Source organism: Myodes glareolus, chromosome 14, assembly GCF_982192425.1.
Source record: "Myodes glareolus chromosome 14, mMyoGla1.1, whole genome shotgun sequence".
Classification (NCBI taxonomy): domain Eukaryota; kingdom Metazoa; phylum Chordata; class Mammalia; order Rodentia; family Cricetidae; genus Myodes; species Myodes glareolus.
The window spans coordinates 62,916,802-62,943,862 of NC_142039.1; the positions used below are offsets into that span (position 1 = coordinate 62,916,802).

Below are 27,061 nucleotides of genomic sequence, written 5' to 3' on the forward strand. Positions count from 1 at the left end.
TTTCTTTATTCTTGAGAATTGCATGCATGGACACAATGAAATATATTTATTGACTGTTTTACTCCTTCAACTCTATCCCCATATTTTTCCAGCACATCCACCTCCCAACTTCATTCCTTTTGTTTTTATAACACACTAAATGCAGTTGGTGATGCCCATGTGTGCATGGCTTTGGAGCCATTCTCTGAGCCAAGAAATCCTACCAGACTGAATAGCCATTATTGGAAATTTTTGAACACATTTATAATATTCCCACCTACATAAATCTTCTCCATGGTGGAACTAGATTATTACATATTTACCTGTATTTCCCATCTATATTTTCTATTGATTTCAATGAGCAAATATTAATTTCATAATCAAAAAACCTTTTTATAAAAATGACTTAACCATTTTCTATTTGACATAAAACCATAAAAGAGCCATGATTCCAGGGTCTGGAGAGAGAGTTTAGTGGTTAAGAGCACTGACTGTTCTTCCAGATGGCCTGGGTTCAATTCCCAGCACCCACATGGTAGCCCATGACTGTTTGTAGCTCCAGTTGCAGGGAATCCAGTGCCCTCTTCTCCCACGCAGAATCCTGCATGTATGTGAGGCACATGAGCTCACATAGTTACACATACATACACTAAAAATAAAATAAAAAATAAATAAATTATCTTTAGAAGAACCTTGTGTTCCAAAGACCGGCACAGTGGCCCCAAGGGAAAGGGCCCGCACCCGAGCCTGATGGCCCGAGTTTCATCCAGAGCCCGCATGGTGGAAAGAGAGAACTGACTACCACAAACTATCCCTCGAAGTTCACTGGTGCACACAAAATTAGCAAATAAAAATATAGTTTAAGTTGTTTTTTTTAAGACCCCTTGGCTCTAGAAATAACTAACCAGATTCCTTGCTATTCTGTGCCCATCTTTAAGCTCAAGGTCTATTTTGTTGCATCTCCTACAGAAGTGCTTGAGAGATTCGGTTTGCCTTTTTGGGTAGTTTCTCCAAAGCTTGCTGATAAAAAACCTTTCCATTTTACTTTCTGCAAAACAATCCAGTTGCTTCTGAAGCTGAACTGAGATGGAGCTGATAGCAGAGCTTAGAGAAGTTGCTAGGACCTTCAAAACACAGCCCTGAGGCAGTCTCCCAAGCTCAGCCAGCTAGGACAGCCACCTTGCTCACGGGCCTCTTCCCTTCCTGTCGGACCACGTGTGACTCGGTCTGCTCCACAGACACCTGGGACAGAAGAGATTTGGTGGCTCGTCTTCATGACTTGAAATTCATCTTCTTTCAGGAAATTGTCTTAGAAAACAGAAACCCGCAGGAAATGCGGTTTTTGATTGTTTTCTTTTGGAGGGACTTTGAAGCCGTTCCAGAATACACCAGCTGTGTATTCTGTGTGAGTTCGTGCATACATGTGCATGTATATGTCTGTGTGTGTGTGTGTGTGTGTGTGTGTGTGTGTGTGTGTGTGTGTGAAGAGCGTCTTCCTCAATTACTTATATTTTGAGGCAAGGTCTCTCCTGGACCTGTAGCTCACTGATTGCCATCCCACCGTCCTCTCTCATGTCCACCCTCCCAGAGCTGCAATTATAGGCAGGTGCAGCCGCACATGGATGCTGGAGATTCGAACCTGTGTCCTCAAGCTCGCGCAGCAAGCACTTCACCGACTGAGCTAGCATCTCTCCAGCCCCTGGAGCTGTGTCTCGGGACCACCGCCATTATACTTGCCAACCTGTCAGGCAAGAATAAGCAGCACAGCTCAGATTCCCCAGAACCCTCATCAAAACCTGAGCAGGCTTAATGGCGGCCCGTGATCGCAGCACTCACAAAGCCAAAACCAGGGCCTCTGGGACAAAGCAGCCCGCCGCTACACTCGCCAGAACTGGTGAGCTTTGGGTTAAGTGAGAGACCCTGCCTCAATAAACAAAGAGGGAAGCAATCGAGGAGGACACCTAACCTCAACTCCAGTCCTCCACACATGCACACACTAATGCACCCACACACATGTACCCGCACATACTCCAGCTTACATATATATGTAGATATACAACCTATACAAGCACACTAATAAAATAATAATAATAATACAGGATGCCTTTTAAATTATCTCCTCCTTACTGGGGATTAAGCTCAATTGGTAGACTGCTTGCCTAGTTTGTGCAAGATTCTGGGTTCGATTTATCAACACACACACACAATCTCTTTCTCTACTGGGAAGTACTTTTGAAAGCTTAACCGACATAAATGCAATTCAACCCGTGTTTACTGAGGGCTCCAACAGACGCCTGCTAAGCAGGTAGAGGACGTCTGGGGTCCTCCCAACCCTGCCTTTCTGCTGACGTCTGCACGCTAAGCTTTGATGGAAATCACATTCACTCTGGTATTCTTTAGTCCAGCTACAAAAGTTCGGGGTGAACTGGAGGAGATAAACCACTTTATAGCACAAACGAATCTACTGGCACAGAATGAAGGCTAAAACGTTTGTTAGCATTGGTAGGAATAGGAGTTGTTCTTTCTTCTCTTGACATTTCGTAACTGATGAAAATTCTTCACACAATTGCCAAATTAAGGCAAAAAGGAAACTCTCTCGATATTTATGATGCTCTCATCAGATAACCGATATAAAATATATCCCAGAATTAGGCATCTCCTCAGACTTCAGTTTGTTCTTGGGATTTAGAGATAAACAAAGTTGGTCTCAATAAATCTCTCCAACATTGTAAATACACAGTTTCTGGTTCTTTCTCTTCTTGGGGCAAGAGTCCAGGTCCCACCAGCAGTTTAGATATCCTGGACTTTCTCAAAGATGTCATTGCCTCAAACACACTACGGTTTAGCCAAGTACGGAGAGGCAACCAGGAGGTTTTTCCATGCTTCTGTCTCTGCTGAAGATGCTGGCCTCTGGGGAAGCAAGCATCAACCCATTGAGTCAGTAATTGAATCTGAACTGAGAAAAGGTCCCGAGAGAGAAATATTTGCTCTTTTAAAGGTTGAAATTCTAGACCTGGTGTGGTGGTGCATACCTGCCATCCCAGTCCTCAGGAGGCGGAGGCAGGAGAATTTCTGTGAGTTTGAGGCTAGTCTGTCTACATAGAAAGTTTTGGGGACCCTTCCTCCTTTGTTGCTTCTTGTCAAATATCTAGTCACAACAACAAGAAACATCCCTGCTACTCTGACGTGAGCTATCACACGGCTGCCGTAACCATCACTTGAGATTGTTGTGTGTTGGGGCCAGAGGTTTAAAATATAGAACCTCCTATAACCTAGAGGCTGTACAGGCTATTATCTTTTATTTGTGCCAGATGGAACCAAAGATCAGCTCAAGTGATTTGCTCAGAGCCCCATGGAGAGTTAAGTGACAGAGGAGAGATTTGAACCAAGATCTTTCTAATTCCAAAGCCCCTTTGTCTAGAGGAAGACCTAGCAAGGGGTTTATAGTCAGGAGCATATCCTAGGAGCTGTGGTGAGCATGATTTCTTGCCCTGTGATCTACAGCTCCTGTCCCAAAGGACTGTCCTCGGGTGTGTGACACACCGCCCACAGCAATGCTTGTGATCACCTAGGGAGATTTTCCACTGCTCTCACTCCTGCCCAGGCTTCCCCAAGCCCAGGTAAATCCGTATTTGTTGGGGAGAGACGACAGATGGTTCCAGTGTGTAGTCGAGGTTGGAAAGCGTCGCTCTGAAGTGCTGGTTTTTAAAAATGAAGGAGTTGTAAGGAGCTTTTTCATCTTTCTTCCTGCAAACAAGACTGTGTACAATCCTACCAACAGCCCCGAGCTGCTCCTGAGAAGCAGGGCCTTTGCCGCTTCCGTGGTGTGCACAGACCCCACTTTGGTATCTGGCTCCTGAGCGCCTGGAGGCAGCTGAGAACACTCAAGTCACTGGTGAGGGCTTGAAAGCAGCCATGGTGCGGTGGGGATCTCGTCCCTGTGGTACCTTGTAACTCGGCTCATGTGGTTTTGGAAATCATTTTAATATAACTAGAGGAATCATTTGTTGAATTAATGAGAAGTTGAGTGTGACCGTGCGTGGCTGAGGACCATGTAGAAAGTCAAATCAGGCTGAGATCATAAAATATGATCAATCGTTAAATCATGATGGTCTTTTCTAGGTGTTAGTGAGAACAGGATTTTACCCTCTAGCCCAGGCTGGTCTCAGATTCGAAGCAATCCTCCTGCCTCAGCCTCCCAAGTGCTTGGGTTACAAGAAAGAACCACCATGTCCGACTCTGTTGTTGCTGCTGCTGCCCTTGTTTGGGTCCAGGTCTTCCTGTCACCCAAGCTGTTTGCTGTCGCATTTTCTGCCCACAGTTAGTTGAACCCACAGCAGTAGTACCCAGGCGTACAGAAGACTGTTCTGTTTCAACATAACAGAGGGACTGAGACCGAGTTCACTGCTGGAGTGCTTGCCTAGCAAGCCACAGGGATTTACGGTTGGTTCCTAATACTGCCAAGAAAGAAAAGAGAGAGAGGGAGACAGAATAGAGGGATAAATACAAGAAAAGGGGGATGAGAGAAAGGAGAAGACCTAGGGAAGGAAAAATGTTTTGTTAATATAATAAAGAAAACCACCACCTCTGAGGTGGTCCTCTCAGGCCAGTGTGCACAGAGGGTTCTGTCTGCCCACAGTAACCAACCCAACATTTGCCTACAGAATGAGGTGGCTGTCCTTCTGAAACCCATATCGGAGAAGATTCAAGAAATCCAGACTTTCCGAGAGAGAAACCGAGGGAGCAGCATGTTCAACCACCTCTCCGCCGTCAGCGAGAGCATCCCCGCCCTGGGGTGGATAGCCGTGGTGAGTCTGGAAGAAATGCTACCCTCACCCTCCATCTTGTGACACTTTTGGGGGTCTCTGGGGCCACCTCCAGATTCCTCGGTCCCTAGTCTGGTGCACTGAAGGAGGGCTCCTTCTAGGCTGGATGTGTCAGCTTTCTCTTAGCCTGTGAAAGCCCAGCGCTTCCTACTCTGAGATGGGGAAGGGTCCTCCAGCCTTTACAGAACAATGTTTTGCTTCCAACTCTGCCCTATTGTTCCGTTGCTTTTCTTCTGCTTCTTAGAGGTATTTTTCTTTCTTATCCTATTTTTTTTTTCTTCTATGCTTGGGTGATGGTCCTGTTTTCTCAGTCCCCCAAACCTGGCCCTTATGTCAAGGAGATGAACGATGCCGCCACCTTTTACACTAACAGGGTTCTGAAGGACTACAAACACAGGTATGTACCTTCCTTTACTGGCTGTCTTTTCAGTGGACTGCTGGTCAGACATTTGCTCCTAAAACCTACTATGTTTAATCCCTGTCCTAGTCTCTTCGTTGGTACACTGAGTAACCTTGAGATTGAAATCCCACACTAGAGCTTCGAACCTGTGACCCAGCTCTTGGAAGGCAGAAACAGAAGAATCGGGAATTCAGGGTCACATAGCAAATGTGAGATGTACCTGGGTCACATGAAACCATGTCTTCAAACAATGAGTAGGCTGGTGAGAGGACTCAGCAAGCTTCTTGCTGCCACACTTTGACCTGATTTCAGTTCCGGCAGCTCACAGAGAGAATCAGCTCCCACAGGTGTCCTATGACCCCCGCATGCACACCTTGGAGTGCATACCAGCACACACACACACACACACACACACACACACACACACATATTAAATGAATAAGTGTAATAAGGAAACAAAACAAGGGACTGGGAATTGCTGGCGTTAGCAGCAGTTGCTCCTCTTCTAGGGGACCAGTTTGATTGCATTGTGCAGTTCACAGCTTCAACTCTAGGGGGCCTAACAGCTGCATGTGGCCCCTGCAAGCACCGACAGGCACCTGCACATACCCACACAGGGACACACACATATAAACATACATTTTAATTTTTTTTCATTTCTTTCATGCTTAACAGATGTTTCCTGAGCTCCATTTGTTTGTTTCCACAAAACAAAGCAAGCATTTCAAACATATCTCCTTCTTTTCTTGCAAAATCCAGAGACTCTCAGACAAATCTCTTTTTTTTTTTTAATCTTAAAAAAATAAACATTTTAGCCAGGCATGGTGGCACAGGCCTCTAATCCCAGCACTCGGGAGGCAGAGACAGGTGGATCTCTGTAAGTTCGAGGCCAGCCTGGTCTACAAAGCGAGCTCCAGGACAGCCAGGGCTACACAAAGAAACATTTTCTTGAAAAATAAACCAAATACTACATTTTAAAATTCTAGTTGTGTAGAAAAAGCCGCAAGGAGAGGGATGTCAGATTACTGAATATATATACACATTCCTCCGTTCTCTTTCAATGAAGAACCTGCCCCCACTTGACCACATGACACCACATTATGGATGTCTGTACTTAAAAAATTAGCCTATATGATGAACCGTTTTTCTTTCATGTTTTGAGACAGAGTCTCTTGATGTATCCTAAACTGGCCTCAAACCCAGGTTGTTCTCCTGTCTTGGCCACCCAAGTGCTGGAATTATCAGCATGTGCCCCCAAGCCCAGTGGAAATTTCCACTGATCAAAGTGGCCATAGTGAGTGGCTACATAGAAGGAATGGGCAAGTCCAAAACCAAGGTGGATGAGACAATGAACCAGGCAAAAGGGGGGCAAACCCAGACCCAGACTGAACCTAACTGAAATAGGATCTGGAGGGCAGACAGCTGTTGTCTGAACAACAGTCAACAGTTGTAGAAAGGACAGGTGAACCAAGGGGGTTTGTCTGGAGAACCAGCGTGGAGAGATCTGGTATCCGGATAATGGACCCTAGAGAGGAGGAGCTGAGGTTAGAAGGAGAACACAATCGGGTGGGGGTAGACCAGTGGAAAAGTTAGCTAGGAACAATGTCCCTTAGCCTATTTACAGATGGTCACAAGAGTCCTCCTCCTCCCATGGGGTCACTGCTGGCTAAGTGTGCCATGGCCCAATCCCTGATGACTAACGAAGGAACTGAGATAAAAATAACAGCATGGTCTTCCACTGTCTGACTCCTAAGTGGAGCCAGCAGAAGTCCTCATTCACCCAGCGCCGGGCCCCCTGGGGACATCTCTTTTTATTCCTGACTGTTCAAATGGGAAGAAGTCAGAGGACCTGAATTCTCTAGATTGTCATCACGTTGGTTATCTTACTAGTGAAGATATAAACATCAAAACCACAAGATACATTTTACACAGAGCATAGAAACGTGTATAGCACATACCAATACCTATCCTGTTCTACCCATTGGCCAAGATGGTACCCATTCAAAATTTGCATTGCTTTTTTTAAGTGGAATGTCTAGATTTTACTAAGAATCCTAGTGACTAGCTTCAGACTCCTGTCTCAACCCACTGAATGCTAGGAAGGCAAGTATATGCCACACCAAGCTGTTTTTTAAATCAATATTTATTCACTATATCAGAATATTGATAACATATTTGTGAGATATAGAGAATTATAATACAAGGAATCATTCCACTTATTTGTTCCAACGATTAATTTTATAATGTTTTCATCTCGTTCTAAGAAACCTATACCTACCCGTTGTTGCTCCTTCTTTATCATAACTCTAAGTTTCCAACCCTAAGTATCCACTCGCTGTCTCTGTAGTCACCTGCAGTGGTGTTCTCACCAAAGGGTTTGGTGTGTCTCACATTCTCGCATCTACACAAAACAAGTCCCGTCTTTGCCCCCTCCAGGGCTGTTTGTTGCAGTAGGAATTGAACTCAGGACCTCTCGTATGCCAGACAAACACATTCCCACTAAACTACATCCCCAGCCCTCTTCACGTTTTCTTCATTTTGAGACAGAGTCTCACAAAGTTGCCCAGGCTAGCCTTGACCTCATTCTGTAGTCCAGGCAGACCTAAGAAGTGTGATTCTCCCACATCAACCTCCTTTGTAGTTGCAACTAAAAGACCATGCCAAGCAGCCCAGGTCAGACTTTGCCTCTTGACCTCAACTTTGAATGTTAAAGATATATATATATATATATATATATATATATATATATATATATATATATATATATCAAGCAGCATCACTGTGTACTTCATCAGCAGATGCTGCGCACCATGCCCCACACACACACACCCCCATCTGCGCTCTGCGCACTAGAACCCAGTTCGTGAGCTTCGGGCAAGAGGCTGAAGGTTGAGAATACACACACAGAGACAGACCGACACACAGACCTCCCAACACTGGTACCAAAAAGCCCCTCTTTAATAGTGCCTTGGAGGCTTAAATACCCTGCATTCAATGGCCAACAGGTGAAAATCCCATCCTCTGATCCTCTAGGCAAGGCACAGCTTTTAGTAACTTCAATTAGAAGGCTCTAGCAGGGAAGAGCAGCTGAAGGCCAGGAACCCAATTGGTCCCAATGAGCAGAGTACCTGAGAAAGATGTAATAAGCCAGAGAAACGTGACTAGAGGTGCAGACCAGTTCCTCTGGGTCCTGGTCCCCCTTGAATATCTTATACTGGTGAGCTAATGGTTATAGGGAGCTTCACATACACAGCATTCAACTGTATAGGTCCCCCAAGTTCCCCACAAGACCTCTGTGTTGCCCATGTGGCAGGCCTGTGAGAGAAAGCTGAAAGACAGGCTTCCCTGTGGTTGGAACAGAAGGGCCGTGGGACAAGAACTCCACCTCTGTGCTTCCCTGACTATTAGTTGGCTAGTTTCTGCCTCCTTTTTCTATGTGACCAGAGCAAGTCCCTCGGCTTGGCTTTGCCAAGGTGTAACTTCCCAATTTCCAGACCCAATAAAATTAGAGGGAGGTTTCTTAGCTTCCATGTGTCTGGGTCCTGTTCAACAAATCTCCTAGAGACTAACTTCAGGTAAAAGACACCATGCAGTTAACCCTATAGTTGTTCCTATAATTTTCTTTAAGTCAAAATAATACTGTGATGGTTAAGTGAGAAACATATTTACATATATAGATTTGGTCTTCTTTGGTTGTCAGAATTTATCATGCAAATTATTCCTTCCTAGACAGATTTGGCCCTCATTGGTTACTAAAATCTTCAATAGGAACCATGTCAAATGTGTAATCTGATATGTCTAGTGTGTGTACATTGCCAGTCTGAGTGTTGTATAAGGGCATACATACAAATGAGACACGTCTGCATAGGCAGAGCATGTAGGTAAACACGGGTTCTAATTTACATTGAAGTAAGTCTCACCTTCTTACAGCTGCTGTGCACTCTGTTTCCTGTGTCCAGAGCACCTAATCAAAGCCCCGCAAAACCCTATAGAACAAGACACTAATGAGGCAGATCTAGGAAGCTACCTTCACATGAATTTCTTAAGAAATTAATAATAATTCTTTTATAAGAAAAGCGCAACCACTTGCCTAGTCTAGCAGCTCTCAGCCCCATGCGCTAGCCCTATTGAGGCAAGCCTTCAACTTGCTCTTCATTCGATAAAACAAAATCTGATCAAGCGCCACATAGAACACATTGTCAAAAGCATCCATTTAAGGTATCCAATGAGAGTCCCTTTAGAAGTATGGCATCTTACCTGCTAAGAAGAAAACATTTCTCTTATAATACCAACTTCCTCAACATTCGTAGTGAGTAGACGTCTCTAGTCAATCATACTTCTCAAGCCAAGTAACTCCTGAATTATTAGAAAACCAGCTGAACGGCTTAGTTCCCATTTGCCTTTTCTCTACCCTTCCCACTCCTAGAAGCACTCTGTCCTTTATCTCGTATGGGAAGGAGCTCAGAAGGAAGGTTCTGCTCTCCATAATCACCTCCACTAGGAATGACACACTTCCTGTGTGTTAGCTCCATGTGGCCAGGTCCCCTCTCGGTGCCACTGCCCATACCTGAAGCTGAGAGCACTGGCCATCCTCCTGCCTCCCTCCAGAGCGCTTGGGGCTGCCCTCTTTCTCGGTGTCCTCTTCTGGCTAGAAGGCAATTGCTCTCAACTCGTCTCCAGATCACTGAGTGTGAAACTGTGTTTTCTGTCCTAATGCTGCACTCATCTGCTCTCTTTTGCAACAAAAGTGATCTTCGCCACGTGGATTGGGTGAAATCCTACCTCAACATCTGGAGCGAGCTGCAAGCCTACATCAAGGAGCATCACACCACAGGCCTCACGTGGAGCAAAACAGTGAGTACCAGTCCCTCTGGCGACCTTTCACCTGGGCATCAGAAGGTCATAGAAACACTTGTGAAAACGTGCATTCCGTGTGACCTAGTAATCGTAAGCTTTAGAGTTTACCTCAAGATAGGAAAGGAGCTTTATGGGAACAGCATTTTCTTGAGGAAACTCTGAGAATTGTCTGCATGGCATATGTAAAGGAAGCGGCTATGCTGTCTATGATAGGGCTGCGAAGGGAGTATTATTCAGCCATAAAGGGCAAGATCGTGTCATTTGAAGGAAAAATAGACCACCATGTTAAAGGAAATAAGCTAGACCCAGAAGTACAAACCTCTTCTGGTCAAACTATATGATAAACATCTATACTTAGGAAAATGCTGTAATGAAACCTATAATAATAAATTGTATTATCTTATACAATTAATCTATGCTATCAGAAAATTAATGGAAAACTAACACAGTGGATCCTACAACCATTAAGATTAGCCTGGGTGGTGATTATATGGAGAACAGCCCATCACTTACTATGAAGCCTCAACTCAAGGATAAAGGTTTACAAGCACCAAACTGGCATTAAGAAGCAGGAATTAAAGGGGTCATGAACTTTGAAAATGGGTATAGCTATAAATCAAATATCAATGAAGAATTCTGAATATTTCTTTTGATGTATCAAACTTTATTGAACAATCTTTTATATTAGCTAGATCAATTGGCCTGGTGTTTTCTGTCTTGTTTGGATTTCATTTGGTTAGTTTGGGTCAGGGGAAGGTTGAGACAGTACCTCCTACCTTCCAGGCCGGCCTGGATAACCTTAGATGACCTTGAACTTCTCATTTCCCTGACTGGACCTCCTGAGTGCTTGGCTCACAGGCATTCACCATGCTCAGTTTATGTAGTGCTGAGAACTGAACTCAGGGTCTCATGTATGCTGAACAATGCACCGGTTAGACCACACCTCCCGCTCAGTCCTAGCACTTCTGCTGTGCCTTAATAGTGGGGTAAACCCAGCTTGTATGTGTTCCCACTTAAATTACATATGGACACTACAGTGGCCCTGATCTCTCAAGCCTTGTCTTAGTTCATCCCTACCTCACTGAGCATTGCAGCAATCTCTGGCTGCCTGTGGCATCCTGAACATATGCAATGCTTAAATCAGTAGTTCTCAACCAGTGGGTCGTGACCCCTTGGGGTCCAACAGCCCTTTCACAGGGGTCCCCTCAGAGTTTTTGCATGTTATATGTTTACATTGAAACTCATAACAGTAGGGCTGGAGAGATGGCTCAGTGGTCAGCAGCATTGCCTGCTCATGTAAAGGTTCTGAGTTCAATTCCCAGCAACCACATGGTGGCTTACAACCATCTGTAATGAGATCTGGTGCCCTCTTCTGGCCTGCAGGCATGCATGTAGGCAGAATACTGTATATACAATAAATAAATAAATCTTTAAAAAAAGAAAAAGAAATTTGTAACAGTAGCAGCATTACAGTTATGAAGTAGCAACAAAATTAATTTTATGGCCTGGGAGTCACCACAGCATGAGGAACTGTATATTAAGGGGTGGCGGCATGAGGAAGGTCGAGAACCACTGGCTGAGCTAAAAGCCAAGAAACTACTGTTTCCAAATTTGATGTCCTCATACTGTTTTGCCTCCATTGCAACGTCCTGAGAGGATATTGTGCTACGGCCTTGCTTTCCCAGAAGTCAGTATTCTTACATCTTCCCTGTGGCTTAAACATCACAGCTTTGAAAAGCATCTGTTGCTCTTCGTCAGCTCCCTGTCAAGGGTGGCGCTCCTCCCCTGTGCTTGCCTTGTTTCCTGAGTCTACCTTAGCTATGCAGTTATGGTCTCTGGTCTCAACCACTTAGGAAAACTTCTCTGTGTCCAGCTCCCGACTTAGCGCTCAGAGTGCATGCTCAACAAACGGTATCAAGTACATATCATTTGTATTCTGAGACCCTTGGGACCTTCCTTGCCTCCCGGAGTCTCTCTGCTGACTTTCCATGGAAAGCCCCTTCCATTAGAAATGAATATTCCCTTTAAATAGCCAACAGTGTAACCATAGAGAAAGGAAGGTCACACATTTGTGAATTCCATCCCAAATTCCACTGAGAGCTGTGGTCCAGGACACGGCCCTCAGTGAGTGCAGAGGGTAGTAGGCTCAAGAGCGAGGTGATTGTGATTTCCAAGTGTTCAGTGCAGTGTGGTGCTCCTCCAAGTGTCCCCCAACAGGTACAAAATGTTAGCAGTGACCCCCACACACACACTCCAGACTGATGTCCGTGTGTTTTCCTCCTTTGCCTCTCCCACCCCACCGCATTGACATGAACCACACAAAGCACACTTAAGTTGGTGATTTTCCTTCTGCCTACAACATGATGATGTGGGCAAGAGATTTCATGCATTTCTAAGGGGTTTTAAGAAGGAGAGGGGTGTGTGGATGGGGTGAGTGTTTTGTAGACTGATTATTCTTCCTCATCTCTTTCCAATGAAAGACTGTTTTGTTATAAATCTGTGTGTCATACAGGGGGATTGTCACACCTCGGCTGTGGGGATGAGCCACCCTTGGAGAATAGTAAGCTGGAGATTAGGAGTCTTTGCGTTTGTTATTGTCTTCTGGTAGACAAGTGTAAGAGGGACAACAATCCACTTGTGGAAGATAATGTCAGCAGATGCTGATTCTCTAATGAGTCTCAAAAAAAATGGGTATAAACTTCTTTTAAATGATTTGAATACCCTTAATACCACATGTAAAGCTAGACAATCATTTCTATGAATATAAAAGAAAAGATCTGATTATTAATGACAGAAAAATATGTCAGTGTTTTCCTTTGTTCTAGAATGAATACTCGTGTTATTGCGTTCATTAAAAATGCATGCTTCTTGAGACTGGAGATGTAGCTCAGTGGAAGAGCGCTTGCCTAGCACGTATGAGGCGTGGGCTCATTCCTTATTCTTGAGGGGGTGGGAAGAATATATGCTTTGTGCAAGTAACTTCCAAATTTTTATTGCAACTCAAGAAGAAATATACTCTATAGTAATATACTGCATGCATACACTAAGACAAGTCCCACATCTCTTTTTCTTACCATACACAATGTATTCAGATAGCTTTCCCTTTATGTCACTCTTGATAAAGCTCTTGCTGAAACTCCCAAAACCAATTTCACAATCTACCAATACATCACATCCCACATATTAAAACACAATGTCATATACCATGTGTTATATATTCATACAATATATAAGCGATCCCTAGAGCAACTTGGGCTTCACAGATTGCATACTAATAACAGCTATTATTATTAAGCATATGGTTTTAAGCCATGGTAAAATTCTATTTGCAACAGTAAGTATGCATGTATGCTGTGCACACACTCTAGTCCTCAGCCACACTCCCAACCCTATGCTTCTTCAATGGGACGGTGAAATGATAGTCGTAACTAGGTACTAAAAATGTGAAGTAGTTACAATAGAAAAATGTTTATTCAGAATCACGCATGTACAGTCTTTTGAAAAGCTTCCAGACTTATGCGTGGACCCGTGATTTTTCCTGATTTTTAGCCTCCTTGTCTAAAGTTTGAGGAGGAGGCCATTATAAAGTATATTCTAAGGTTGGAGAGATTGGCCAGTGATTGAGAGCGCCTGCTGTTCTCACTGATGACCCAGGTTCAATCCCCAGCACCCACACAGCGGCTCACACAGTCCATAGCCAGAGTTCCAGAAGGATCTGTTGCTCTCCCCTGCCTCCTGAGGAGGGGACCAGGCACTCGATGTGGCGCACAGACATCTATAAGAACAAACCTCTCATCCACATAAAATAAAAAGTCCCTTTAAAGTTTATTCTAAAAGTTATGCTTTTTAACTTGAAAATTAGATTTCTATTTTAAATTACTAAAAGCTGCTTAAGATCCCAAGTACCGTTGATTGCACAAGTCAAACTATCTCTCCTCACTTACTAGTCCAACAGCAAAATGAACGTCAGTGGGAAAACCAGTTTCATAGTTCTTGCAGAGATGGAACTATTGAAATTATCAGATCAAATGGTCCTTGGGAACAAAAATAGATATGATCCCTTCATTTATTTATCTACTGATCACAAGTACACAAAAAAAAAATCTATATTTATGAGCAGACAAGCATCAGAAAGACTGGAAAAAGACATGGTTTGGTGTAAAACACCACAGGACTCAAGCTTTTTACTGTGTGTGTGTGTGTGTGTGTGTGTAGATTAGAGGATCACTCTGGGGCATTGGGTCTCTTCTGCCACCATGGGTCCAGGGATTCTACACAAGCCATCAAATGTGCATGGCAAGTACCTTTACCCACTGAACCAGCCCACCAGCCCACTGCATCTTCCCAGGCACAGCCTACGGCAATACTGCCCACACTTCACAAAGTATGGGTATGCAATACCTCGAGGATTTGAGTAATTGCTGTCTTCTTCCATTTTCAAGTTGAATTTTGGCATTTTGCACTCTGGGTCTTTTTGTATAGTACTGAAGACCCTGAGTTCCTCCCGTGGTACATTGTGCTAATAAATAGCCACCCCACCTCCAAGATAGCAGTTGAGACTGAATTTTTCAGTCACCCGCCCCCTCCTCCTAACCTTGGCCTGCAGAGTGCAGCTGTGCCAGGCAGCTGCTGCTGCACCAGTCCACTTGTCACTGAGAAATGTGAGACTCTGAGGCCTGGGATTGTTTGGGACAGCAGTCAGGGGGGTAGTGTGGGCACAAGTGTGCTGGCGTGGGCGGTGAGTGTGTGCATAAGTGTTCTGGGGTGGCGGTGAGTGTGTGCACAAGTGTGCTGGCGTGGGCAGTGAATGTGTGCACAAGTGTGCTGGCGTGGGCTGTGAGTGTGAGCACAAGTGTGCTGGGGTGGGTGGTGAGTGTGTGCACAAGTGTACTAGGTAGGAGCAGAAGCATTCGGGTCTTCAGAGGAAGCAGCCATGGAGCCGTCGTCCTGTATCTCTTAGTGCATTTACTTTGGTCAGTGGAATCTTGTCATTTCTCTTGACTTTTCTTCAACGCAAAGCCAGCATGTGATCTAGCAGCAGTCCAAACCAGAAGGGCTTGAGTTTTCAGTTATTTGCCTTCTCCCGAAGTCATCTTCATACTGCTTTGTGTTGTTTCCCCTGGGCTAAGGTTCAGACACGCTTTGTTGACTAAGTTGATCTTTTGGCACAAACCTGGTAGAGGTGCCACCATCTACCATTCCCAGGAAGTTGGGTAGATGTGTAAGAGCTGCTAGCAAGGCCTTCAAAGCAGGTGCCTGCAGCTGGGAATGGAAGCCTGGTCCTCGTACTTGGAATTACACAGATGACTAAACTTTTTCTGTGAATTATTTAGTTCTTCCCTAGAATTTCATGAGCATGAGTTAATAGGCTGAGCTAATTAACACGCTGATGTGGAGCTTATGGACATTTTCTGCTCTTTTGTGTATTCTAAATTACTTTAGCTTTAGAAACAGGTTCAGTTGTCTGCAAAGTAAAATAAATCCACATGGATGGATGTATAAAGACTTGTACAAGGGTTTCAATAAATTTTGCCATGGTTTTCTTGTTGCTGTTGTTGTTGTTGATGATGATGATGATGATGATGATAAAGATGATGATATTTTAGACAGTGTCTTCTGTAGCCTGTGCTGGTCTCAAACTCTCTATGTAGGCAAGACTTGAACTCCTGGTCTTCTTGCTTCTACCACCCAAGTACTAGGATTTCAGGTACTTTCCACAACACTTACCTATGATACAGTTCTCTCTCTCTCTCTCTCTCTCCCTCTCCCTCCCTCCCTCTTTCTCTCTGTCTGTCTCTCTCTCCCCCCTTCCTCGTTCCCTCTGTGTGTCTCTGTCTCTCTCTTTCCCCCTTCCTCTTTCTCTCTGTGTGTCTCTGTGTATGTGTGTGTGTGTGTGTGTGTGTGTGTGATGGCACACCAGGGTCTCTCCATTCACTTCTCCATGGGTTCCAGAGATCCAATTCAAGCCATTAGACTTGCACCGTTCAACCCCAAGGGCCTGTACTTGTGGAGCCATCTCGTCAGTCCTAATCTGGTTTTTAATGTTTACTGTGTTGGTTTTAAACATATTCCCTGTATGTTTATTGTCATCCAACAGAACCTCCCATGCACAATCAGGAAAATGCAGGTCATGGGTTAAAATAATAACAATGGAAGGTTTCTCTCCCAAACTAAACCACTTAGTGTCATTTCTTTCCTCCCGGGTAGCCATTTTCCTTTCGCTCCATTTTTTCAACATAAAACCAAATGTCCATTAACAAAGCAGCAGCCTAACCCTTCACTTGTGATCCAATTAAAATCTGCCAGAGGGTATCCTGACTCCCTATAAATAATGTAGACTCCACGGCATATTGTTAAATATGGATGTCCTATGAGTGGCAAGTCTTCTGGCCTCTCTGGCCGCCTCTTGATAAAGCTTGTGTAAACCCCTCCTTGGTGTACTAGCCACAGGGAGTGGCCAGGCCTCACGTGGTGTGTCCTGGCCGCAGAGCTCACTGCTGCCTTCTTCTGGTGCCCCTCCCCCATGGTAGCTCTTACCAGTACATCTGCCCACAGCTGCCTAGACAGACTTCCTTGCTCTTGAGCCTCCAACTCCCTTTAGGGGCCTTGTGCAGGCACCCCACATATAGACAATTCCCTGGCTTACAATTCAACTTAAGATTTTGCTATGGTCATTAAGTGATTTTTTTTTCAGTTATATTTATTTATTTATTTATTTATTTAGCGTGTGTGTGTGTGTGTGTGTGTGTGTGTGTGTGTGTGTGTGTGTGCATGCATACATACACATGTCACAGCTCACATGTGGAACTCAGAGGACAACGTGCAAGAGCTGGTTCTCTCCTTCTGCCATGCGGGTCCCTAGATCGAACTCAGGTGGGCAGGTGCCTTTATCTGATGAGCCGTGTCATTGGCTCTTTTGTTGTTGTTATTGTTGTTTTGTTTTTTGATCCCTCCCCGGCTGACTTTGAACTCATTGTGAAGACAAGGCTGGACTGGAACTTTGGGCAGTCCTCCTGCCTCTTGCCTCCTGAGTGCATAGACATGTGCCACTACACCTATCTCAGATGTTTCTGCAGTTTGACTTTAGGTTTGCTTTCTGGGTTGGTGGTGGTGGTGGTTTGGTTTGGTTTGGATTTTGTTTTTTCAGGGGAGTGTTACTGTTGTTATTTATGATGCTGGAGATAAAACTCAGGCCTCAACACATGTGAGCCACGCCCTCTTCCGCTGCTGTGTCTCTAGCCTCCAACAATAATGTTTCAATTATGTAGGTTGGTGCAAAACCAGTAGACACCCGAGCTTTATGATGCGAATTTGGATCACCCGGAGACGTCCATCCCGTCTGCACTGTGCTATGTACAGGCTAAGCTCAGGGCATCAAATGTACTTTCACTTAGAATCTTTTGACCTGCACTGAGTTTGCCCAGGTGTTCTCCGTGGTAAGGCAAGGAGCCTCTGAGGTAGCCGGATGAGAGCCATGTTGATCAGAGTAGGTTAAATTCCTACCAATAAACAAAGGAGCCTCTCGTGCACAGATGAAGGCAGCCTGAGAATGGCTGCGTTGGCTTCAAAGAGATCACTAGGCGCATCCAACACTTCTGAGGCACGCACTGTGCACCAAGTTCTGGGAAAAGTGCTAAAAAATGCTGACGGGTAAATGACATGACAGGCATGGGTGTCACCTGCTGCTCCTCACATGCTAGCTGCAGAGCTGGTGTGTGACAAACATGTCTACACACGCTAGAAAGGGAGCCCACACCAGAGCTGGTGTGTGACAAACATGTCTACACACGCTAGAAAGGGAGCCCACACCAGACCAAAGGGATGACTGCACTGGCAAAGTCTGTCTTGATGAACCAAGGTGTTTGGATCGGGATTACTCACAGGCATATGGGCGAAGAGTTAAAGGAGAGCAGATGATTCGAAAGGGCGTCGCCCAAAGCCCATCCGAACCCAGGAGGCAGCTCACAGAAGCTGCAGCCCAGGGCGCTGTGCTCAGCTCGCAGGCGGCTCACCAGGTCTGAGAATCTCCTGTCTTTACTAGGCTGGTGAGAGCCCTTCCCCTAGAAGTTATTAGCTCCATCTGTAAAGCAGGGAGGAGCCTTCCAGAATCGTGCAAGTTCCCATAGTCTCAGATGTGGAATGTTTTGCTCCCCACCCCAGAGTCTCTGTGTCTCCCCTCCTTCCTGGAGGGAATGCTTCATTTCGGAGAAAACTACTGTACAGCCAGATCCTACAGGCGACACAGAATGCTGGTCCAGGCTAAGAACCCTTCTAGGGACAAGCCCAACGCTCAAGGCTTATGGAGACCAGAAAGATAGAGAGGTGCCTGTCATCTAATAGTCAGTGTGACTTTATGCCAACAGCAGCCCATTGCCTTGCTAGATAGACATCTTACTCCCCGGCCCCACCTGTGCCCTGGTGAACACAACCTCCAGTTGACAAGACTCCGCGGACGATTTCTCTGCATGTTAAAGATTCAAAAGCTAAGCCCCATGTTTCCATGAACCCAAAGAAGTTATAGGAAGATTATTCCTTTTTTGTTGCAGTGGTTTGGTCGTTTATTTTTGAGACAGGGTTTCCTATATTCCAGACTGGCCCTGCACCCACTAAGAAGTCAAGGATAACCTCGAATTTCTGATCCTCTTGCCTCCACCTCTCAAGTGCTGGGGTTGCATGCGCCACTACACCCAGTTTATGCAGTGCTGGGATTGGGCATTCTACCAACCAAGCTACCTCCCCACCGCCAAGATTGTTGTGATCCACAAGTGAATGCAACCTTGCAAAGCTATACTGGAAGGTGAGCTTTGCTAATTAGACCCCTGGAAGGGCAGGAGAAGCTACACAGAGGCCCACACTCGGAGTTTTGAAGGATGTGAATAGGAGTTCTCAAAGCAGACCATAAAGAAAAGGGTAATTTCTGAGCAAAGAGTTTATTCAGTGTGTACACATTGGGTATGAAAAACAACTTTTCCCAGCAGAGTTTGAAGACTAGGAGTTTTGCAGAGCCTGTGAAGACAGCTTTGGAGTTATGCTAAGAAAGTGGGGGCATCGGTAGGCTCAAGGACTGCTACTTCCGCTGGAGGTTGCTAAGCGGAAAGTTACAAGCTGTGGAAAATGCTTTGAATGGCATATGATACAGGAGAAGGGAAAGAGCCCAGAGGCCCTACATGTAGAGCATCAGGTGAATGAATGGGAGTGGGGAGGGAAGGTAGAAGAGAACTCAAATCTGATACAAAATTTCCCATCTAGATTTCTAGGGAAAGCAATAAAAACAGGGGCATCCTAGGAGAAGCTCCGGGCGAAGGGAGGAAACTTCGCCTGATGCTCTGTTGTGTTGGAGGAACCCGTGAGGCATCACTGAAAGGAGGGAAAGCCCAGCATACTTGCTATAAATCTCCTGCCTGTAATCATCAATTAAAGAGAGGAAGGGAGCAAAAAGAGCGACAAGGATAAGACCTTGGGGACCCCCCCCCTTACTTAAAGGATCGCTAAGGGGCAATGAAAAGATGGCGTTAAGATCGTAAAGCTCTAAAAAGGATGACCTGGTCACCAATAAGACCGAAGTGGCCTGGGAGAGACCTTGAAACTGCTGTCACTATGCAGCATCATGGGCAATTTCAGATGAGATTGGCAGGTCTGGCTAGTATGGCCCATAGACTGTGACTTCCAAATGCCACCTTGGTTAAAGAAAGAAAAATGCCTAGAGCATCAATGAGACACACACCTTTGGTGTGTCCATCAGCTCTTTCCCAGAGAGGATTAAGTGAGGGTGCTACCCCTGCCTGGATGGGAGCTCATCATTCAGTGGGCTGGAGTCTCATAACTGAATACAATACAGAGGGGGAAAGGAGAACCCGTGCCAGACAAAGGCCCCTACCTCCTCCCTGTACTTCCTGATCCACCGCCATGTGAGCTAGCTTTCGCCACCAGGGTTTCAAACCATTCCCACACTGTCCCTTCCCGCCAGGATGGGCTGTGGTCCCTTTGAATTGAGAGACAAAAATAAAGCTTTTCTCCCTGAAATTCAGTTAATTGAGTACTTTATCATAGGAATGCAAATGTAAAGCATGCAGAATTGCCTTGTTTCTAGTGGCCTTCAGGGAGAGGCTTCAGAAGTGGGCGGGGCATAGACACAACTCTGTAGAACTGAGGAGTCTACTTTTCACTTAATGATCTCTTGATTTTCTGCAAACCAATTGTCTAAATTGACGGGTTACTATTTAGAGACTTGGTGTCTGCCTGAAAGTTTTAAGATGTTAGTATAGATTTATTTTAACCCATGATAGATCTTCAGTAGACCATATATGTCCATAACAGTCACATCACCTCAGTTTTGTGTAGAATTAGCAAAACTATGGAGCTTTGAAGTCTAAGTTTACAACTGTTTCTAGTATCTCAAAAATACCTTTGAGTTTTAGTGTTTGTTGATAAGGATATATAAATATTTTAGAGTGTTTGTCTCTCTCCATAAATCAGAATAGTAGTAACTTTTAAAACTGTCTTATTTAATAATAAAGATTATTTTGTTTACTAGAAAATTTTCATGATCAAGAACTCCAAGTCTCTAAGTTCGAGGGGTCAGAAGTTAATTCTAATTTCTGACTTGTTTGAGCTGTTATCCGGGGGATATTTTAGTACGATGTATTCAGTTTAAATTCCTTAATTTGAGGTGGGCATAGTGGCATACATCTGTAATCTTGGCCCTCAGGAAACTGAGGCAAGAGGATGGCTGCAAGCGTGAGGCCAGCCCAAGCAGCAGAGCAAGACCCTGTCACAAGAATAAATTTAGTTTGATTTTATATGCATTAGTGTTTTGCCTGCATGTATGCCCATGTGAGGGTGTCAGACCTCCTGGAACTGGAGTTACAGACAGTTGTGGGTTGCCATATAGGTGCTGGGAATTGAACCCAGGCCATCTGGAAAAACAAGCAGCCAGTGCGCCTACTCGTTGAACTATCTTTCCAGTTGCAAATGATTTATTTTTATGTGTCAAAAATAAATTAAATAAATAGCTTCCTTATTTATAATGTTGACAGTCACGGTGTGACTGAGGGTGTCTTGTCATTCGTTCTTCCACATTCCACAAGAATGTCGTCAGGAAAAAGTGTTCTCCACCGTAGATATGAATGTGCCTGTTTGTTCATTTTCTGTTGCTATAACAAAACACTCCATGCTGGGTACTTAATAAATAGAAAAGTGTTCTTTAGCTCATGGTTCTGGAGACTAGAAGTCCAAGGTTGGGAAAACCCCATCTGGATTCCGGTGAAAGCTGCTTGGACATAGCAGGAAAGATGTCATTACAATAGGAGTGACATAGCAGGAGAGATGTCATAACGGGAGTGACATAGTAGGGGAGATGATGTCATTACAATGGGAGTGGCATAGCAGGAGAGATGATGTAATTATGATAGGAGTGACGTAGCAGAAGAAATGACGTCATTATGATGGGAGTGGCATAGCAGGAGAGATGATGTAATTATGATAGGAGTGACATAGCAGAAGAGAAGACGTCATTATGATGGGAATGACATAGCAGGAGAGATGATGTCATTATGATGGGAGTGACATAGCAGGAGAGATGATGTCATTACAATGGGAATGATATAGCAGGGGAGGTGATGTCATTACAATGGAAGTGACATAGCAGGGGAGATGATATCATTACAGTGGGAATGACATAACAGGAGAGATGTCATAACGGGAGTGACATAGTAGGGGAGATGATGTCATTACAATGGGAATGACATAGCAGGGGAGATGATGTCATTATAATGGGAATAACATAGCAGGAGAGATGATGTCATTATGATGGGAATGACAGAGCAGAAGAGATGATATTATAGTGGAAGTGGCCTAGCAGGAGAGATGATGTCATTGTGATGGGAGTGCCTGCAAGGAGGAGGGATTGCATGTAGCAGATAAAGCCGTCATCAACTCAGCCTTTGTAGGATACTATGGGGTAGAAAACCAGCCTCCTGTAGAAATGTGTTTTAGCCTTTCAAGTAGGCACAGAACCACTAAAGGACATATTACTTCAAATAATTCTCTGTTCAGTCCAGAGAAGCAGAGCAGAGTACAAAGCATGGATGGTTATTTCATGTGTGTGTTCACAAATAGATCTGGAGGACACTTAGGGGGTGGCTTCTGAGGATCCCACCCAGGGCCTGATGCTAAGCAAATACTCCATGACTGAGGTGCCCCCAGCCCTGAAGGACATGTAAAGACTCCTTTCTGACGAGTGGTTTGCGAAATGTGCACCGTCGGGGGGTGAATTTTGGAAGGACAGTGTGGCATGATTGTGTCCTTTCATGAATGTGGTATGATGATGTATTCTTGTGTGGTCACAAAGCAGCTTTGTTTGTTTATTATGACCTAGATGTTCATGTCCCCTGCTCCTAGACTCTCCCCCCGGTTCCCTTGTGACAAGGATCCTGCTCATCTTCCAGGGTCGATGTGACTTTTTGTTTTCATGCTCACCTTGATACAGTCAAGTTGAACTCTAGAAAGGCGTCTCAGATTGTCGAGACCTGCTTGGCCTGTGGTCATGTCAGGGGCAGATTATCTTATAGGAACTGAGGCAGGAAGACAACTCATACATGCATCATTTCATAGGTGAGGAGTTCTGAACTTCGTTTGAGAGCAGAAAGTGAACTGGGTGCAAGAGTGCATGCATCCATTCATTCCCGTCCACTCTTGACAGTGGATGCCATGTTACTGGGTACTTAGATTGCCCACCACGTTTACTTCCCTGTAATAATGAATTAGAACCTGGGATGGTGAGCCAGATAGAATCTCTCCTTTAAATTACTTCTGTTGGGGTATTTGTATTTTACCACAGCAAAAGGAAATGAGACTAAGAGAGTCTAAAATAATCCTTTCTTTCGAAACTCCCCAGATTTCCATGTCCCACCATGCCCTGCCCCATCTTAGAAGCATCTGAGGATTTGTACTTCCGTGATGCCTATAAGTGATCTGTTTATATCCATAAATGTTGACGAGACACCTACTGTATCTCAGGTCCTGTGTCACCTGATGGCCCTCAGATGAATGAGAAAGGAACTCTAGAGTTGTGGAAATGACCAAGCCCAGATTAGCCAGCAAATGATTGTTGTATGCTGTACATTCTCCTAAAGGTGTTCTAAGGAGTACAGGGACTAGAGGCACAGGGGTGCAGGGACCGTCCCCCCAGAAGAGCTCTAGAAGGGGCTGGGAGATGGCTGTTGGTAAACGGCGTGCTGTAGAAGTCTGAGGACTTGTACCCATGTGCAAAGCCAGGTGTGGCAGCTCTGGGGAGATGGGGGCAAACAGATCCCTGGGGCTCACTGACCAGCCCCAAGTCCCAGCGAAAGACCCTGTCAATAAAGCAAATGACTTCTGAGGAGCAGCACCTAATGTTGACCTCTGACCTCCTCAAGCACATACACCCATACGCATGAACATGCTCCCACGTCCACATGAACGCATAACATACACACATGTTCTACTCGATAAAACTTAGAAAAGGCTGTTGGGGTTGAACCTTAAAGAATCTTTCAGAGTCTTCCAGTTAGAAGACTAAACTAAGACATTGAGGAGTGGGTGGAGAATTAGAGACCTCTCTAGAGTCCCAGAAGTGTCTTCTCTGTTCTGAGCCTGTGAGTTCACTGAAGAGTGGGCCCGGGGTCCCTAGCAGTGACTGTCCCAGGGCCTCAGAAATAGGTGATGTCCAGTCACTTTCACCTAATCATCTGCATTCATTTGTCCCAATGGAACCTACACAGTCCTGCATCACTGACTCCTTGTTGTGTCCAGTGTTAACGAGCCACGTGACTGCGTCCTCTGTTTCTGTGCTGTGACGGTGATGAGAAAGGACGATGCATTATCACTCCAGCCAGTGACATTCCCCTGTCCTTCCCCTTGCCATCTTCTGTCTCCCATCTTCAGATGACATAAGCTCAGGAAATGGGATCTCATATTGCATTAAAAAGAAAAAAAGATTTTCTTAAGAAAAGATGGGGGGCTGAGCAGTGTGGTGCACGCCTTTAATCCCCAGACTCAGGAGGCAGAGGCAAGCAAACCTCTTGAGTTTGAGGCCAGCGTGGTCTACAGAGAACATTCCAGGACAGCCAGGGCTACACAGAGAAACCCTGTCTCAACAACAACAACAACAAAAAAAAAACAGAATATATGGGTTATCCCGTCTCCCTACCTGCTGCCTGTCATATGTACTGGGAACATTGTTATCCCTGGGGACAAGCTCAGTGGTAGAACACCTACCAAGCCTTCTCAGAGCCCTGTGTTCCAGCATCAAAGGAGGGAGGGAGGGAAGGAAGGAAAGGAAATAGAGAGAGGAAAGGAGGGGTGGGGAGGGAGAGAAGAAGGGGAAGAGAAGGAAGTCAAGCATCAGTTGATCTTTTCCCGTGAAATTTGGAGCTGGCATTGAAGCCTACATTAGCCTGCATCAGCACACCTCAGCTCTTGAGCTCAAGAGATGGCACCTCTGTGTATTTCCATTAAAAAAAAAAATCTCAGGTAAAAACACACATGCGATGTGGATAATCTCTCTCACAGCGCTCAGCTGGCCTTTGTCCCCAAGTCTGCTGCTTCCAAAGTCCTGAGCTTTCAAGGCAGCAAAATCATTTCTTTAGGATCCCCCCCCAAAAAAAAACAAACAAACAAAAAAAACCTTGAACTCAGTGACAGAGTTAGGATCTTCAGGCCAAATGTAGTCACTGTCCAGCTGAGTCAAGACGCATGCCCCTCTTGGCATTCTGCCAGCTGTTGGCTCTCCAGCCAGCTCTCTTTGATGGGTTTACTTGGCTATCTTTAACTCTGGGAAGTTTTCCCATGGAAATTTTATTTTTTTTTTCTTTTTTATGAGAAATTTTGTTTTCATTTTGCTGATGCTGGCAGTCAAAAAGAAACGACAACTTGGAGACTCCAGATTCAGTCTACGACTCTACGTCAGACTCTTACCACAAGCCCATTTCTCTCAAATGCCCAGATCACACGAGTGAATTAACCTGTGCCCCCCCCCCCCTATGTATTGTTTCTGGTCTCTGCTGGCATGGCCCGCTTCACTCTTAGCAAAAAAAATCCACTTTGGGCATGTCGAACAGAAGTTACCTCCTACATTTTTGGAAGGGCCCATCTAAATATACATCAGGCAGGATTCTAATTTTAGTGGTACTGACTGTGTATGTCTCTCTCAGGGTGTTTTCCAATATAAAGCTGTTACTCCATCGCTGAGATGACTTGATTTCGTTTACCCTATCTTATTTTTCATCAGTTGGCAGGGTTTTGATTTGTCCCCGCCATCGCAGGATTAATATATAAAACCCACAGGAGAATAGCCTTCCTGGGATAGAAACGGGCAAAGCCCTGACAGATTAGGGTGAAACTTTGAAGCTTGGGACTCAGGGTTTGGATGTCGTTACTTTTCTCTTGTTCTTGAGACACGGTTTCACGCAGCCCAGGTTGGATTCAAACTCCCTTCTGGTCCTCCTGCCTCCAGCTCCCAAATGCCTGAATTACTGGTGCGTGAAGCCACAACCAGTTTGTGCAGTGCCGAGGATTCAAACCAGGGCTTTATCTTGCTGAGCAAGTAAGCGTCAAACCCAGCCACATCCTCACCCTGAGATCTGGATTCTTAATGACCTCCCTTTTCACATCTCGCGATAAGGCTGTTGGGCGCCTTATCTGGAAAGATAAGGAAAGAACCGACGCATATAGGCCCTGTCTTGTCTCCTAGTTGTGCGCCCATCTTTTGATAGCAACTGCAAAGAAGTATTAGGACTTGGTGGGAATCCGATCTTTCCGTAGTGTTCAGTACCCATTAATGAAATAGAAAATCGTCTTTAAATTGACTTTCTAAAAGTTATTAATAAGCATATCCTTAAAACACTGTGTGGCGCTTCTCTGTGGTATCATTAACAATTCTGTTTTCTTGGAATGGTTCCCGGGACCTTTCTTTCCTCTGGCAGAAGTCTCAAAATCCAAATAAGCGATAAAAGAGAATACAGCTGAAGTCACAAATCTACGTTGGCTTGCACTTCTGTTGCTAGGATGCTTATCCTACAGTCACCACGCAGTCACTCCTCATCTTACTGTTACGTTCTTTTTTTTTTAATATTTATTCATTTATTATGCATTCAATATCTGCCTACATGTGTGCCTGCAGGCCAGAGAGGGCACCAGATCTCATTACAGATGGTTATGAGCCACCATATGGTTGCTGGGAATTGAACTCAAGACCTTTGGAAGAGCAGGCAATGCTCTTAACCACTGAGCCATCTCTCCAGCCCCCTACTGTTATGTTCTTACTGATCTGTGTGCGTGGAATGTGCTGTGCTGCGGCGCATGGTGCGTGCGTCTGCGTGTGTTGGGATGGGCACCTATTTACAAATATGTGGAGGCCAAGCCAGGACCTCAGTGTCCTCCTCCTCCACTGCCCTCTTCCTTGAGACAGGGGTCTCTCTTTCCCTGGACCAGACTCACCATCCCTGGTAGGCTGGCTAACCTGTCTCTGCTCGCTCAGTGCTGGGGTTACAGGCACACACAGTCATACCCAATCTTTTCTGTGGGTGCTGGAAATTCGAACTCAGGTCCTCGTGACTGCAGAGCAAGCACACTTACCCACAGAGCCATTTTCCCAGCCCCATGGTCATCTTTCTTGGTTTTAATTGTAATGGAACTGTGACATGAAGTAAATGTAAAAATCTGCAGGGTTGTTTTTTGTTTGTTTGTTTGTTTGTTTTGTTTTGTGATTGGTTGGTTGGTTGATCGATTGGTTGGTTTTTCAAGACAGGGTTTCTCTATGCAGCTTTGCAACCTGTCTGGAACTCACTCTGTAGACCAGGCCAGCCTTGAACTCCCAGAGATCCACCAGCCTCTGCCTCCAAGTGCTGGGATGAAAGGCATGTGCCACCACTGCCCAGCAATCTGCCAGTCCTTAAAGAAGTTCTTTCTTTTGGAAATGTGTTGATTTAATCACTGCCATTGATTAAAGTGCAGAAATGAA

The 27,061-nt window shown here is 45.0% G+C and overlaps 1 protein-coding gene across 1 annotated transcript in view; it reads left to right on the top strand.

The window, feature by feature from the left end:
• Positions 1-27,061, top strand: part of Cap2 (cyclase associated actin cytoskeleton regulatory protein 2) — a 140,241-nt gene that overhangs the window by 90,749 nt on the left and 22,431 nt on the right. The window contains exons 5-7 of the mRNA XM_048461042.3: positions 4,644-4,787; positions 5,117-5,202; positions 9,954-10,059. Of these exons, the coding sequence (XP_048316999.1) occupies positions 4,644-4,787; positions 5,117-5,202; positions 9,954-10,059 (336 nt within the window). The remainder of the gene's footprint in view (positions 1-4,643; positions 4,788-5,116; positions 5,203-9,953; positions 10,060-27,061) is intronic.